The sequence below is a fragment of the Salmo trutta genome, chromosome 18, assembly GCF_901001165.1.
Source record: "Salmo trutta chromosome 18, fSalTru1.1, whole genome shotgun sequence".
NCBI lineage: Eukaryota > Metazoa > Chordata > Actinopteri > Salmoniformes > Salmonidae > Salmo > Salmo trutta.
The window spans coordinates 7,361,573-7,378,134 of record NC_042974.1 but is presented as its reverse complement, the minus strand read 5'-3'; the positions used below and the strand labels follow the sequence as shown (position 1 = coordinate 7,378,134).

The following is a 16,562-nucleotide window of genomic DNA, read 5'->3' as shown; positions in this document are numbered from 1 at the left end:
AACAGTTTGTGCTTTAGTAAGGTTGGTTTCTGGTAAGTAGAGTTCCTAAAGATTATACATATGCTTTTGTTGACAGGAAACGTATTTTTTGGGGTGAAGCCGGCTATATTGTGGTAGGGTTGTTTTCCGACGCCACCCACAAGAACAATTCACAACTCAGGGAGTCCAACCAATACAGACTGTCGATGTTGTGTCCCAAAGCTGGCTAAACCGGCTGCACCGGAAATAGACGTGGCAAGCGACTAGATACTTCCTGTTCGCTGTGTTGACAAATGAAAGAGAGACAGCCAGATGGATTCATAATTTTACGATAACTCAGAAGCTAACCCGGTTTTAACTCAGGTTAGCTATCTCATGCCTTGGCAGGCGCCGTAGAAGGTAGTTAGCGAACGAGCCTTGCAGAGGTAATGGACGGGACTAGGCTGTTGTTCGTGTTGTTTGGGGGTTTGTTGGAGGTGTATTGTGGTGTGTCGGCTAACAGAGGGGGATCTCCTTCGTTTACTGATGAAATCCCATTCAAAATTAACTGGCCTGGGGCCGAATTCACCCTGGTGAGTGTTGTGTGGTTGTGTGATAGAGAATAAATATAGTTTTTGTCATAGTTAACGTTAAATCATGGCTGGTTATTTATGAGTTAATTGAAAAGCGAACGTTAGCTAGCTAGTTTTAAATGGTGATAAAGTCTGTTAAGCTTAAGCCTAGCTAGCTGATATTCCTTGTTATGGCTGTCATATGACTGCCAACGCAAAACCTGACCATGCATAGTTTGCCTGTTATGACTGCTGTAAAGTACAGTTACACTACCTGCTGTAAACACTTACACATCTGACCCAAAATCTGTCCTTCCATAGCCAACCTCAGGTGCCCTCTACAAAGAAGATGACTTTGTCATCATGACAACAACAGAGAAGGAGAAATACAAATGTCTCCTGCCTTCCCTGTCAAATGGAGATGGCGTGAGTTAGATTAATCATTTTCAGTTTCACTCTTTTCAACAACATTGCTTGTCTTGCTGATCCTCCTGTCTCTCTCTGTGTCTGTTTGTCTTTCTGCCTCTGTCTCTCCTCACCCTTCTCTCTCAGGATGATGACAAGGTGTACGCTGGTCCCACTCCAGGTGATCTGCTGGACCCACTGTTCAAACAGAACAGCTGCTCCTACAGAGTGAGAACTGAACCGTTTCACTTCTACTTCTGTCTAAATATAGGCTATATTGAGTACCACTGCAACACTAATGTCATGGGTTCCCCCCTAGGGATCACATGCTAAAGATGTACACTGTCTAAACTACTGGCACACAGCTCGGACTCCCATGCATACCCCACAAGTCATGCCACAAGAGGCCTCTTCACAGTCCCCAAGTCCAGAACAGACTATGGAGGCACACAGTACTACATAGAGCCATGACTACATGGTACTCTAGTCGACATCAAGTAACTGACGCAAGCGTAAAATTTGATTTAAAAAAACAGATAAACACCTTATGGAACAGTGAGGACTGTGAAACAACACAAGCATTGGCACAGACACATGCATACACACACACACACACACACACGATAACATACACACTATACATACACTTGGATTTAGTAATGTAGATATGGAGTAGGGACCTGAGGACACAGTGTGTTGTGAAATCTGTGAATGTATTGCAATGTTTTAAAATGGTATAAATCACCTTAATTTTGCTGGACCCCAGGAAGAGTAGTTGCTACTTTGGCAGCAGCTAATGGGGATCCATAATAAATACAAATAAATACTACCGTTCAAAAGTTTGGGGTCATTTAAAACTTTCCTTGTTTTTGAAAGAAAAGCTATTTTTTTGGTCCATTAAAATAACATCAAATTGATCAGAAATACAGTGTAGACGGCAGATTTTTTTGTATGGAATATCTACATAGGCGTACAGTGGCCCATTATCAGCAACCATCACTCCTGTAGGTAATCCGTAAAAAATCTGCCGTTTCCAGCTACAATAGTCATTTACAACATTAACAATGTCTACACTGTATTACTGATACATTTTATGTTATTTTAATGGACAAAAAAATGCTTTTCTTTCAAAAACAAGAACATTTCTAAGTGACCCCAAACTTTTGAACGGTAGTGTATGTCATGTACTGTGCTGTCACTTTCTATGGATAGGCTAACCACGGTCTCTTCTGGCATTTGTTGTGGTGTTAATTAATAGATCGAGTCATACTGGACGTATGAGGTGTGTCATGGGAAACATGTGAGACAATACCATGAGGAGAAGGAGACGGGACAGGTCAGTGGGAAATTATGTTACTTCAAAATTGGCATCATTATAATGTCTACCATCAAGTATGTTGCAATAAATAAGAAAAAATGATTTTCGTGTTGATCTGGCAGATCAAAGTTCAGGAGTACGTCTTGGGAAGCATGACCAAGTCGACAGAGTCTTCAGCCACTTCAGGAACAGAGATTGTAGAGAAAGTCGAGGAGATGGATCCTACGCCAGAAGCTGAGAAAGAGGTTGGTTGTTCAACATTTTGGCTCATACACATAAAAGAAAATTAAAAAACACTTCTTAAGACTTCTTTGAACTTTGTCTTTTCTTGTTTTATTTCTCTCTCTAATCATGGGTCGCTATTTTGAAGGTTTTACTTGCAGTGATTAGTTTATCTACCTAAGTTGAATGCGCCGATGTCTCTGCTAAGCGACAAAAATATAAATGTTTCTAGGTTCCCACTAAGAACGTGGAAGGCCAGCTGACTCCATACTACCCGGTGTTGATGGCCCACGGGACAGCGTGCGTCCTGAAACAGAACACGCCTCGCTCCACCAACGTGCTGTATGTCTGCCACCCCGAAGCCAAGAACGAGATCCTCTCTATCGCTGAGGTCACTACCTGCGAGTACGAAGTAGTGGTGCTGACCCCTCTGATCTGTGCACACCCCAAATACAGGTGGGTAGAGAGAGAATGAGGTACACACCCAAAATACAGCAGCATACCACCCTTCACCCCACTGCTGGCTTGCCACTGAAGCTAAGCAGGGTCAGTCCCTGGATGGGAAACCAGATGCTGCTGGAAGTAGTGTTGGAGGGCCAGTAGGAGGCACTCTTTCCTCTTGTCTAAAAAAATATCCCAATGCCCCAGGGCAGTGATTGGGGACATTGCCTTGTGTAGGGTGCCATCTTTCGGGTGGGACGTTAAACGGGTGTCCTGACTCTCTGTGGTCACTTAAGATCCCATGACACTTATCGTAAGAGTAGGGGTGTTAACCCCGGTGTGCTGGCTTAATTCCCAATCTGGCCCTCATACCATCACATTCACCTAATCATCCCCAGTTTACAATTGGCTCATTCATCCCCCTCCTCTCCCCTGTAACTATTCCACAGGTTGTTGCTGTAAATTAGAATGTGTTCCCAGTCAGTTAATTAAAAATATGGGTAGCAGCAGGTCTACTGTAAACTGCATCCCCAACCCAACCAATTCCCCTCATGATGTATTTCACAACTACCATAGCTGATTTAGCTAATGCAACTAGAAGTAAAGGGGACTACCTTGTTTGAAATGTTATGGAGGCTTATATCTTTATCCCGTGGTCTGTTAGGTTCAAGTCGTCCCCAGTGAATGCCATCTTCTGCCAGGCCATGTCTGGTTCTCCCCTGCGGCCTCACAGTCTCTCTCAGATGGACCGGGAGCAGGAGCTGCTGAAACCGACCTTCACTGCCGCTGCCCCGGAAAGAGAAGTGAGAAAGGAGGAGGATGGAGAGAGGGAAGGGGGGGAAGGAGAGAGACTAGGGGAGGAGAAAGAGAGACTGAGAAAGAAGACAGGAGAGAAGGGAATGTTGAAGATAAGAGGCGATGGTAGTGGGGCACAGTGGTGGAAAAAGTACCCAATTGTCATACGTGAGTAAAAGTAAAGATACCTTAATAGAAATGACTCAAGTAAAAGTCACCCAGTAAAATACTACTTGAGTAAAAGTCTAAAAGTATTTGGTTTGAAATATACTTTAGTATCAAAACTAAAAAGTATAAATTGTTTCAAATTCATTATATTAAGCAAACCAGATGGCACAATCTTTCATGTTTTATTTTTTTTTACAGATAGCCAGAGGCACACTCCAACACTCAGACATCATTCAGAAACAAAGCATTTGTGTTTAGTGAGTTGTCAGATCATAGGCAGTAGGGATGACCAGGGATGTTGTGTTGATAAGTGTGTGAATTGGACCTTTTCTGTCCTCTTAAGCATTCAAAATGTAACGAGCACTTTTGGGTGTCAGGGAAAATGTATGGAGTAAAGTACATCATTTTCTTTAGGAATGTAGTGATGTAAAAGTTGTCAAAAATATACAGATACCCCCAAAAAACTACTTAAGTAGTACATTAAAGTATTTTTACTTAAATACTTTACACCACTGATGGGGCAATACAGGGTCATGATCAGAAGAATGAAAATGTGTGTTCCTGTTGGACAAGTTCGGGTAGGTAGCTATTCCCGCTGTTTGAAAACTGTTTTGTCTGTACTGAACACAACCCAGGTTTAGAAGCTGTCTGTGTAATGTCTTCTAACTAAACACCTCCTCCCCTCTCTTGTCCTCCAGGAGGAGAGTACGTCCCCCGTGAGAGAGGAGGCCTTCTCCTCTACCCATAAGCCCCTGGTGGTGGGCGGGCAGACCCAGGTTACCGTGGGAACCACCCACATCTCCCGTCTGACAGACGAGCAGCTGATCAAAGAGTTCCTGAGTGGCTCCTACTGTCTCCATGGGGTTAGTATGAGGCCTGCTGATAGGCTGGCTGTTGAAAGAGACACCTGCTCATTGGCTACTGCTCATTGGCTTGTGTTAATTCAATGTAATATGCAGTACCTTCAAAGTATTCAGACCCCTTGACTTTTTCCACATTTTGTTACGTTACAGCCTTATTCAAAAATGTATTAAATAAGTAAAAACCCTCAGCAATCTACACACAATACCCTATAATGACATAGCGAAAACTGTTTCTTAGAAATGTTTGCAAATTTATAAAACACGTAGCTTATTTACATAAGTATTCAGCCCTTTGCTATGAGACTCGAAATTGAGCTCAGCTGTATCCTGTTTCCATTGATCATCCTTAAGATGTTCCTACATCTTGATTGGAGCTCACCTGTGGTAAATTCAACTCCCACAACTCTTCATACTGTAGCCTCTGTCTGATGTCTGGAACGTGTGTTGCAGGGAGTGGGATGGTGGAAGTATGAGTTCTGCTATGGGAAGCATGTACATCAGTACCATGAGGTAAGGGTTATTTACTTAGTAGCTCAGTAATGTTGAAATGCTTAAAGCACAATATTTCCTGTAGACCGAAAGATGTTAGTATTGGCTGGCTGGGTGCCTCATGTATTTTTTGCTATGTTAAAGTATCTAATACAGGATGATGAATTGATTCTCTCCCAGGATAAGGAGCAGGGGAAGAACATTGTGGTAGTGGGCAGTTGGAACGCTGAGGAACATCTGCAGTGGGCTCAGAAGAACGTGGCCCGATCCTACCAGTTCAAAGACGACGGGGTCCAGAAAGTCAAGTACGTCCGTCAGCTATACAATACGTTTTTTTTTACATTTTATTTCACTGATCAGCACTATGTTAATGAATATTGGGGTATTAGGGGCTGGTGTCCTGGACAAAGATTAAGCTCAATGGAGAATATCAATTGAAAGGGCGTTTTAGTCCAGGAATAGGATTCATCAGTATCCAGGAAACCTGATTGATAGTGAGGATAAGGACTTCATGGTTGTTGTACTTCCTCCCCAGACTGGTGTCCCTCTTCTACGGCCATGGGGACGTGTGTGACCTGACGGGGAAACCCAGACAGGTCATCGTCAAGCTCAAGTAGGGTCTCTTGATATTCTTATATACAGTTGAAGTCTGAAGTATACATACACTTAGGTTGGAGTCATTAAAACTTGTTTTTCAACCACTCCACAAATTTCTTCTTAACAAACTATAGTTTTGGCAAGTCGGTTAGGACATATACTTTGTGCATGACACAAGTAATTTTTCCAACAATTGTTTACAGACAGATTATTTCACTTATTATTCACTGTATCACAATTTCAGTGGGTCAGAAGTTTACATACACAAAATTGACTGTGCCTTTAAACAGCTTGGAAAATTCCAGAAAATGATGTCATGGCTTTAGAAGGCTGATTGACATCATTTGATTCAATTGGAGGTGTACCTGTGGATGTACACTGCTCAAAAAAATAAAAGGAACACTTAAACAACACAATGTAACTCCAAGTCAATCACACTTCTGTGAAATCAAACTGTCCACTTAGGAAGCAACACTGATTGACAATACATTTCACATGCTGTTGTGCAAATGGAATAGACAACAGGTGGAAATTATAGGCAATTAGCAAGACACCCCCAATAAAGGAGTGGTTCTGCAGGTGGGGACCACAGACCACTTCTCAGTTCCTATGCTTCCTGGCTGATGTTTTGGTCACTTTTGAGTGCTGGCGGTGCTTTCACTCTAGTGGTAGCATGAGACGGAGTCTACAACCCACACAAGTGGCTCAGGTAGTGCAGCTCATCCAGGATGGCACATCAATGCGAGCTGTTGCAAGAAGGTTTGCTGTGTCTGTCAGCGTAGTGTCCAGAGCATGGAGGCGCTACCAGGAGACAGGCCAGTACATCAGGAGACGTGGAGGAGGCCGTAGGAGGGCAACAACCCAGCAGCAGGACAGCTACCTCCGCCTTTGTGCAAGGAGGAGCAGGAGGAGCACTGCCAGAGCCCTGCAAAATGACCTCCAGCAGGCCACAAATGTGCATGTGTCTGCTCAAACGGTCAGAAACAGACTCCATGAGGGTGGTATGAGGGCCCGACGTCCACAGGTGGGGGTTGCTCCTAATGCAAGACAATGCTAGACCTCATGTGGCTGGAGTGTGTCAGCAGTTCCTGCAAGAGGAAGGCATTGATGCTATGGACTGGCCCGCCCGTTCCCCAGACCTGAATCCAATTGAGCAAATCTGGGACATCATGTCTCGCTCCATCCACCAACGCCACATTGCACCACAGACTGTCCAGGAGTTGGCGGATGCTTTAGTCCAGGTCTGGGAGGAGATCCCTCAGGAGACCATCCGCCACCTCATCAGGAGCATGCCCAGGCGTTGTAGGGAGGTCATACAGGCACGTGGAGGCCACACACACTACTGAGCCTCATTTTTACTTGTTTTAAGGACATTACATCAACGTTGGATCAGCCTGTAGTGTGGTTTTCCACTTTAATTTTGTGTGACTCCAAATCCAGACCTCCATGGGTTGATAAATTGGATTTCCATTGATTATTTTTGTGTGATTTTGTTGTCAGCACATTCAACTATGTAAAGAAAAAAGTATTTAATAAGATTATTTCTTTCATTCAGATCTAGGATGTGTTATTTTAGTGTTCCCTTTATTTTTTTGAGCAGTATATTTCAAGGCCTCCCTTCAAACTCAGTGCCTCTTTGCTTGACCTAATGGGAACATCAAAATAAATCAGCCAAGACCTCATAAAACAAATTGTAGACCTCCACAAGTCTGCTTCATCCTTGGGAACAATTTCCAAATGCCTGGAAGGTACCATGTTCATCTGTACAAACAATAGTAGGCAAGTATAAACACCATGGTACCACGCAGCCGTCATACCGCTCAGGAAGGAGACGCGTTCTGTCTCCTAGAGATGAACGTACTTTGGTGCGAAAAGTGCAAATCAATCCCAGAACAACAGCAATGGACCTTGTGAAGATACAAAAGTATCTATATCCACATAACCTGAAAGGCCCGCTCAGCAAGGAAGAAGGCACTTCTCCATAACCGGCATAAAAAAGCCAGACTACGGTTTGCAACTGCACATGGGGACAAATATTGTACTTTTTGGAGAAATGTCCTCTGGTCTGATGAAACAAAAATAGAACTGTTTGGCCATAATTACCATTGTTATGTCTGGAGGAAAAAGTGGGAGGCTTGCAAGCCGAAGAACACCATCCCAACCGTGAAGCACGGGGGTGGCAGCGTCATGTTGTGGGGGTGCTTTGCTGCAGGAGGGACTGGTGCACTTCACAAAATAGATGGCATCATGAGGCAGGAAAAGTACGTGGATATATTGAAGCAACATCTCAAGGCATCAGTCAGGAAGTTAAAGCTTGGTCGCAAATGGGTCTTCCAAATGGACAATGACCCCAAGCATACTTCCAAAGTTGTGGCAAAATGGCTTAAAGTCAATGCCAAGGGATTGGAGTGGCCATCACAAAGCCCTGACCCCAATCCTTTAGAATATTTGAGGGCAGAACTATAAAAGTGTGTGCGAGCAAGAAGGCCTACAAACCTGACTCAGTTACGCCAGCTCTGTCAGGAGGAATGGGCCAAAATTCACCCAACTTATTGTGGGATGTTTGTGGAAGGCTACCCGAAACGGTGATGTCTGGTGAGGACCTGCCTTACAACAGGCCTATAAGCCTATTGCCGACAGTCTGAGCACTGATGGAGGGATTGTGCGTTCCTGCTGCAACTCGGGCAGTTGTTGTTGCCCTCCTGTACCTGTTCCGCAGGTGTGGTGTACCGATCCTGTACAGGTGTTATTACACGTGGTCTGCCACTGCGAGGACGATCAGTTGTCTGTCCTGTCTCCCTGTCTTAGGTGTCTCACTGTACGGACATTGCAATTTATTAGAGTCCGTAGAAAGGCCTCTTTAGTGTTCTGTTTTCATAACTGTGACCTCAATTGCCTACCGTCTGTAAGCTGTTAGTGTCTTAACGACCGTTCCACAGGTGCATGTTCATTAATTGTTCATTGAACAAGCATGGGAAACAGTGTTTAAACCCTTTACAATGAAGATCTGTGAAGTTATTTGGATTTTTACTAATTATTTTTGAAAGACAGGGTGAAAAAGGGCCGTTTACATGATTCCATAGTTTTGATGTCTTCACTATTATTGTAAAATGTAGAAAATAGTAAAACATAAATTAAAACCCTTGAATTAGTAGGTGTGTCCAAACTTTTGACTGGTACTGTATATTGTGAGTCATCATCGGTGTGGTCTAGTAAGGTCTCTTAATATAATATACAGTACCAGTGAAAAGTTTGGCCATACCTACTCATTCAAGGATTTTTCTTAATTTTTTACTGTTTTGTACATTGTAGAATAATACTGAAGACATCAATTATGAAATAACACATATGGAATCATGTAGTAACCAAAAAAGTGTTAAAACAAAACCAAATTATTTTGAGATTCTTCAAAGTAGCCACCCTCTGCCTAGATGACAGCTTTGCAAACTTGGCATTCTCGTTCAGAACGTTTCATGTCACTGAATACACAGCCGGTCTCTGATTGAAGCCCGTCCTGTGTCTCAGGTGTAAGGAGTCTGAGTCTCCCCATGCCGTCACTGTGTACATGCTGGAGCCTCAGACCTGCCAGTACGTCCTTGGGGTAAGAATGCACACACACACACACACACATCACTCTCACCATGTTATGGTTAAACACTTGAACCCATTCTTGCTGTTTTTGTGTTTTTCCCGCAAGCGGTTGGGCGAGTCAGATTTCCAATGTATTCACTACACCTGGCAAATAAACATGATCAGGTCATTTTCTTCTCCATCAGGTTGAGTCTCCAGTTATATGCCAGATCCTGGACACAGCTGATGAGAAAGGCCTTCTATCCATCTCCAGCTAACAGCACTGACAGAGGAGACTGAAGAGACGGCAAAAAGGAGGGATGAGCAGAACTAAAAATGAAGATGTTTTACTACATTTAAATTGAGAAATTGATGTGCACATCTAGTAAAACGTATTCTTTGTTCTAGAAAATAAAGGACAGGGATTTAGGCAAAGACGTCCTGAAATGGAAGACTTGATGAACCAAGGCCCATGGCACTACTCAGGAGGTCCAGACTGACATGGACTTGGAGAGGAGCGTGTTGATCCTGGAACGGCCCTTGGAACCCAGGACCACAGCCCCCCTCTTCCACCCTGGCTTAAACCTCCTATGTACTGAACCAACTCCATGTTGCATCAAAAACCTTATGATAAACCTTACATTTGATCTGAGTTGGAAATGGGACCCTGTTCACTCCACAAGGCTCTATGGACTGGACTTCAGATCTTCCTCTTAGGGCAGGTTAGTTCTGGTGTTCTCTGGCCAAGATGCCAGGACAGAACAACCAATCATTTAAACAGCATCATCAGGAGAACCAGCTTCCATGTTGTAGTTGGTTTTATCAGCTATAAAAATAGAGTCGAACACTATAAATATATATAACTCCCAGTAATTTATTGGGTAAATCACCAACATTTCGGCATCACTGTGCCTTCTTCAGGGTAATGTCATGAATGTTAAACCAGGTTATATAGACAAACAGTGCAACCAATGACAATAGTGAGGGGTGTGTCATAACTCTTTCTAATGAACTTAATAATTGAGTGAAACTGTTAAAAAACATTGACTATCCAGTAGCAGCTCACTTTGTTGAAGCTAATCAACCAATCTTCTCCCTCAAATACACAGGCATTGAGCATGTTGCTCGACCAAGGAGAGGAGGTATCATGGAGATTCTACTACTACAAAGGGAGGCTTACTGGATATCCTATCTAAAAACATTGACCCCTAGTGGTCTGAATATTGACTTTGATCTCAGGCCCATTTTATAAACAAGTCTTATAAATGGATATATTCTTTGTACAGCTTAGCAGCATACACCTGTTGATGATTCTGATTATGCATTATGGTTGAACCAAAAGATTACATGGAACCATTTTTTTTTTAAATGAAATAGGAAACAAATAATGTATACAATATTTATGTTTCCATATGATAACAATAGCCTATCATTTTTATTTTTTAATAGTTTCACTCAATTCATTCTAATGAACCTAATTTTGACACACTCTTCACTATTGTCATTGGTTGCACTAATTGCACTGTTTGTCTACATAACCTGGTTTAAGCATTCATGACATCACCCTGAAGAAGGCACAGTGATGCTGAAACATTGGTGATTTACAGAGTGTGCGACTCTTTATTTTTAGAGCTGATAGTTTATTCTCCGGTAGTCAGCACCTCTACATAAAATAATTTTCTCTGCTCGTGTTTTTTATACGTAGCTGGTTTTATCGTCAACATTTTAACTGTATTTATTTGGGTTTAATTTCAGTATGATTACATGCTTGTCCTTGACAATTATACAGATTTTTTTTTGTAGATACAGTATCTTTTGACAAAGTCAGTTTGAATTTAAAAATATGTGGACAAACAATATCTGGGCATATTAAGACTGGGGCTTTGGTGTTGGGGTCAATTGAGGAAGTAAACTGAAATTCCAATTTCTATTTCCTCATTCGAAAGCAGTAAGGAAAATTAGGATTTGAATTTCAGTTTACTTCCGGAATTGACTGGGATGAAAAGGAATTGACCCCAACCCTGTTTGTTGTTACGTTACAGGGTGAGTGAGAGTATCTTATATACTGATGTGCTGTGAATTCAATCCCCGGATGTTATTGACGAGCGCTGATGATTAACATTGGATATGCACTGAATCGGATGTCATTTCTGTGGATTTCTAAATCTGGTGTGTTCTGTGGTTTAAATGAGGGATACACTGAAAAAATAAATAAAACTATCTGAACAAAGTTAGGTTAAAATGAATTCTAGTCATACCCCATTGTCTTGGATAGCCACAATGTGATAACCTGAATGGCCCTCAGCTCTCAACCATTATAGATTTAGTAAAAGGCCAACTGATGCTTTTCTCTAAAGAAAAAGTGACTTCTGTCTGATCACTGGTAGATCATGTGATACAATAGATCAGGGGTTCTCGGTAACCCCGTACATTCCATGTATTTTAACTATTCCACAGCTTGCTCACCTGATTGAACTTGTCAACTAATCATCAAACCCTTGACTAGGTGAATCAGGTGAGTTAGTTCAACAACATGGTGAAACGTCTGGGGGTTGAGAACCACTGTACTGGACATGACAAACGCTTGGACAGTGAGTTGCAGGTTGATTAGTTGACCACCAGAGGTCTCTTACTCCATAAGAGGTGTTTACCTTTGTGGATCTACAATACAAATTAAATTTAGATATTTTCTTTGCCAGGAGCTCACTGGACACATTGCACTTGCAAAACATTTACTGATATCATAGAACATGTATGAGACTCACAAATACAGTATTATTATGACGAGAAAGACCATTAAATTGTACAATATGAAAAATGTCATGTCAGTGTAAAAATTGATTCCACTTATTTCAGTAACATCAATAACAATATGGGATCAGTACTGTTTCTCTCCCTCTACACTAAGAGATCTTCCATTTTATATTCTAAAGTCAATGGGGGTTATTCTTTACCTCTAACAGTTCAATACCACATGATATTCAGACAATTGGTATCCCTTTACTCTGGTGTCTTGTGGTAATAGTCGTATAATATTATAGTAACTGTTAGCATCCCTGATCTATATTCCCAATCCCTCTCCAGTTTCAGCATGGTGGCTAGGTTACACTCAAAGTACAGTATCTGATCAATAAACAAATCAATTCATGTATAAATCATTGTAAGTTAGACTGAAGGTATGGAGATCTGATGCACCGAGGTGCTCGCAAAGTCCGGCAGACCCGCAAGACTATGTTAGCCCACTGAACTAAAGCCTATTGGCATTAGATTGGCGAGCCAACACAAATCTTCAGGTCTAAGCCAAGGTTATTCATCAGTTTAGACTGAAGGGATCCAATCAATCATGGTGGTTAGTCAGACTGAAGGTATGGGTATCTTATAGGCTGAGGTGCTCTCAACGTCCTGCAGCACCTCCTGGTGGATGTGATAGTGCATGGCAACGTAGGACTTATTGAACCCAAAGGCCTGGGAGGAGGAGGAGTTGGCAGCAGGCTGCAGACTGTTGGTAGGGGAGCCGGGTCCTGCAGAGGGGCTGCTGTTGTAGATACTGTAGTAGGGCTCAATACGGGTGTTGATGGGGGTGGAGGTGCTAGGGGGCCGGGGCTTACGCCCACCATGCCCGCCCGTAGCTCTCGGACTGGGGGCACAGTCCCGGGAGTGACTGGGTCCACAGGCTTGATCCACCAGTCTCCTTTGTGGCTTGGGTGAGAGGACATAGGCAGAGTTGGTCTCGTGGTGCGAGGACTTGTTACGGTTGACCTCGAGACTGCCTTTACCCATGGCATGGAGCCGCGTCTTGTGCTTGCAGCAGAGGAACACCAGCGCCACCCATTGGAGGCAGCAGAGGACACGCCGGCGAAGCCCGGCACTGTTGCGAGAGTACACGAATGGGTTGATGCACGACTTGAGGAAGATGAGCGCGAAACCGCACAGTTCGAACTGGTAGTGAGCGAAGCTGCTCTCTGGAGAGAGGACGTCCTGGGCTAAGGAGACGCCCATGGGGAGGCAACAGAGAAGGACGGAGAATACAATCACCACACAGGTTACTACAGCCTTGGAGTCTTTAACTGTGGCCAGGTTGACTGTAGAGACAAGCTGGCAGCAGGTAGCTCCCTGGGCAGCCCCGGGTACTAGACCCTGGCTGGTGGGTCTGTTAGTGTAGGAGTGAGTCTGAATGTGTTGGAGCTTGTTATAGGTCTGGTTGCGGTAGAGTGAAGGAACCTGGACGGCACACTGCATGCTCTCTAAGCCGGCCGCCATGAGCGGGGGAGGGGGTTGTGGTAGCGGAGGGCGCGTGGCGTCTACAGTGATGACGCGGCACTTCCTCACCTGGGGACAGGATGGGAACAACCACTTAGCATTGAGAGACATAACATGATATAAGTCATAACACATTATTTCGCTTTATACATGCTTATAGCAAGTTCTAAGAAATTAAGTGTGACTAAAGTTTCTTAAAAACGTGTCAAATAATCCCGCAAGGGGTAGGTCGCTAAGGTGATTTACCTGACACGAAAATCAAATGTCATCCCTCCCTTCCACCCTCACCTGTGCGTTCTTCCTCAGCGTCTGAGCGATCATCAGGTAGCAGACAGACACCACCGCCACACAGAAGGCAAAGTCTGCCAGGTAGACATATAGAACCACCCTTGCTGGCCCACCCGTTAGGCCGAAGTGAGGCAGGCATGGTCCCTCCTTCATGGGGTAGGCTCGCAGGGTGAGCAGGGCAGCCATAGTAAAGCTAGAGGTCCAGAGGAGGGCGGTGAGAGCCAGAGTACAAGGGAGCGAGGCCATGCGGTTGGGCTGCTGGCCCAGGACCATACGGAGCCGATGGAGGGCGATTACAGCTACTGTCTCCAGAGACATGATGATGAAGGCAGAGCTGGTCAGGTGGAAGGTGAAGCAAAAAGTCTTTGACACGCCACCCCCTCCTCCTGGAACAAAAAAAAAGTTTACTCTTTAGACTTTTGTAAACCTTCAAGAATCAGACCAGGGTTGAAATACTTGGAAAAATACTTGGATAATTTGGTTGAGTCAGCCTGGAGTGCTAGATGGGAACAGTTTGCAGTTTTGGGACTTTTCTATTGGTTTATTAAGCCAAGCAAACTCAAATAGGCACACAACAGAATAATAATAATAATTAGGTGGGTGATTACATTCATCCTATTTCACACAAGTGTGTATTATATGCATGTGAATTAGAAAAGTGTTTTTTTTTGGCATATACCAACTCCCCGAGATAGCCTCGGAGAGTGAGGTCACGACCAGGGTCAGCCATTATCACCGACAATCCTGAAGCAATAAGGGCTAAGTGCCTTGCTCAAGGGTACATCAACAGATTTTTCACCTTGTCGGCTCTGGGATTCTAACATGCTCTAACGCTACCTGCCACCCAAAACAGACAGACAGGGCCTAGTGTCTTAGCTGAAGCAAGAGACAAGAACAAAACAATGAACAGAAGGAAGTAAATATCATAGAGATCCTATGAAATGACTATAGAGGCCATGTTATAAATCCTCAAAGTTCCAGAATCGTTTTCTTATTCCAAATTCTATGGTAAATACAGTCTACTGACCTGAGTCCAGGAAAAGCACCAATGCGAACATCGGCGCAGTCACGCAACATATAATCATATCACAGAATGATAAGTTCAGGATCATGAAGTCGAAGTTGGTGCGGAACTTGCGGAAGGCCGGGTGGAAGAAGGAGAGGAACACCACCAGGTTGCCGTAAGAGCCCAGAAAGAAGATGAAGATGAGGAGGAGGGAGCAGGAAGTGAGGGTAGCCGTGTGGATCAGGGTCCAGCCAGGGGAGGAAGAGGAGGAGGACCTAGAGGGAGGAGGAGAAGATGGCTGATACATATTTCTTACATTTCACAGAAATGTGTTTTTCTTTTCAACCCACGCACCTCGGGCCCAGGCTGCTGTTGTAGGTGTGGTGGTGGCAGACTGACGGCAGACTGGTCACATTCATCATACACATAGGGCTGGTTTCCCGGACACAGATTAAGCCTAGTCCTGGACTAAAAAGCTGTTTGAATGGAGATTCTCCATTGGGTTAGTAAAGACTGGAGAACAGCCTCACAGGTGTTCACATCATTTCACTGAACAGGATGGTGAAGGTATCTGCTGTCTCCTCCATTGACATGGTCCCCTTGGTCATGAGAAAGACCCCAGATTTCTACATAGAAACAGAGGAATCTGAGTTAAGTACAACACCATATTATTACAATGAAAGACATCTATGAGGACCATTGTGAATGATAATTCTGCTCTTTCAATGGAAAAAGCCCTCCCCTTCCTGCCAGACAAACACTGAAGTCTAAATAGGCCTAGGCTGAAGCAGGAGCAAGCAAATAAAATGTGTAGCCTACACAGTAATCTAATCCTTCTATCATTATTGTCGAGGGTTTTTCATACATGTTTACACAATAGATTTGGATAGAATGATAGAATGTGGCTGAACTTACGACGACAATAGGAGGTGCAGCTTTTGTGTAGGACTATCGATAATGAAAATGTATATGGAATTCTAAAATTATCACATTTATTTAGTGAAACATACAGGCTTACCGCATCTGCATTTATCTGTCTGTGCGTGTGAATGCTCCGATGCAAAACGATTTCAATATGATAGTCGAGTCATCATGGTCATTTGATTATGATTATGAAAACCAATACAATACTCAAGGTGTTGCTCTCCATCCAGCCACCACCACAGCTACAGGCATTGGAAAAATAAAAAAAAACACCGAAGTATTCCTTCACAGATAATCAGAAGCAATAATATACGATATTTATATTCTGTATGCAACCTAATATTGCGGCTTACTTGAAAATGATAAAGGCATTGTCATATTGATGTGAACGCTAATAGAGAAAGAAAATACGCGAAAATAGACACAGGCCTAATTGTTATACAACCCATATGTTACATTTTCATATTCGGAATTGGCAACTTACCGTCCGCATGCATTATAACCACACGCACTTTTATTCTCAGTATATCATTCAAAAAGAGCGTGTATTTTATTGTCGATGTGATGTATCCATTTTTGTTTTTATCCGGGAGAAGACGAAGACCGGGCGCAGTTGATCCGTAAGACGTGGGATATGACATACAGTACTGGGCGCGTTCCCCTGCCTAGGTATTGCTGACGCATGC

At 43.4% G+C, this 16,562-nt stretch overlaps 2 protein-coding genes across 4 annotated transcripts; one reads left to right on the top strand and one right to left on the bottom strand.

The window, feature by feature from the left end:
• Positions 1-234: 234 nt before the first annotated feature.
• Positions 235-11,644, top strand: erlec1 (endoplasmic reticulum lectin 1). The gene is made up of 14 exons (XM_029697620.1): positions 235-551; positions 852-956; positions 1,083-1,163; positions 2,194-2,271; positions 2,376-2,498; positions 2,708-2,931; positions 3,581-3,719; positions 4,578-4,742; positions 5,193-5,252; positions 5,412-5,536; positions 5,767-5,844; positions 9,354-9,429; positions 9,605-10,120; positions 10,508-11,644. The coding sequence occupies exons 1-13, from the start codon at positions 408-410 to the stop codon at positions 9,674-9,676; spliced, it is 1,470 nt and encodes a 489-aa protein (XP_029553480.1). The 5' UTR covers positions 235-407; the 3' UTR covers positions 9,677-10,120; positions 10,508-11,644.
• Positions 11,645-12,113: 469 nt separating this feature from the next.
• On the bottom strand, positions 12,114-16,562 carry LOC115152806 (probable G-protein coupled receptor 75). Of its 3 annotated transcripts, none has more exons than XM_029697617.1 (5): positions 15,971-16,562; positions 15,307-15,578; positions 14,974-15,227; positions 13,947-14,332; positions 12,114-13,727 (listed from the first exon to the last, which is right to left on the bottom strand). In XM_029697617.1, exons 2-5 carry the CDS (start codon positions 15,378-15,380, stop codon positions 12,753-12,755), a joined length of 1,689 nt encoding a protein of 562 aa, XP_029553477.1. In that variant the 5' UTR covers positions 15,381-15,578; positions 15,971-16,562; the 3' UTR covers positions 12,114-12,752. The 3 variants fall into 3 exon arrangements, with proteins under 3 accessions (XP_029553477.1, XP_029553479.1, XP_029553478.1); XM_029697619.1 differs by having other exon boundaries at positions 15,307-16,118; positions 16,361-16,562; XM_029697618.1 differs by having other exon boundaries at positions 16,361-16,562.

Bases quoted from the DNA above. Each gene is read 5' to 3' on its own strand.
- erlec1 (XM_029697620.1), top strand. From the start codon at position 408: ATGGACGGGACTAGGCTGTTGTTCGTGTTGTTTGGGGGTTTGTTGGAG. The intron at 552-851 runs GTGAGTGTTGTG...GTCCTTCCATAG, and splicing joins CTGGGGCCGAATTCACCCTG to CCAACCTCAGGTGCCCTCTA. The intron at 5,253-5,411 runs GTAAGGGTTATT...ATTCTCTCCCAG, and splicing joins ATGTACATCAGTACCATGAG to GATAAGGAGCAGGGGAAGAA.
- LOC115152806 (XM_029697617.1), bottom strand. From the start codon at position 15,380: ATGTGTATGATGAATGTGACCAGTCTGCCGTCAGTCTGCCACCACCAC. The intron at 15,228-15,306 runs GTGCGTGGGTTG...TCCTCCCTCTAG, and splicing joins AACAGCAGCCTGGGCCCGAG to GTCCTCCTCCTCTTCCTCCC. The intron at 14,333-14,973 runs GTCAGTAGACTG...TTTTTGTTCCAG, and splicing joins GGTGCTTTTCCTGGACTCAG to GAGGAGGGGGTGGCGTGTCA.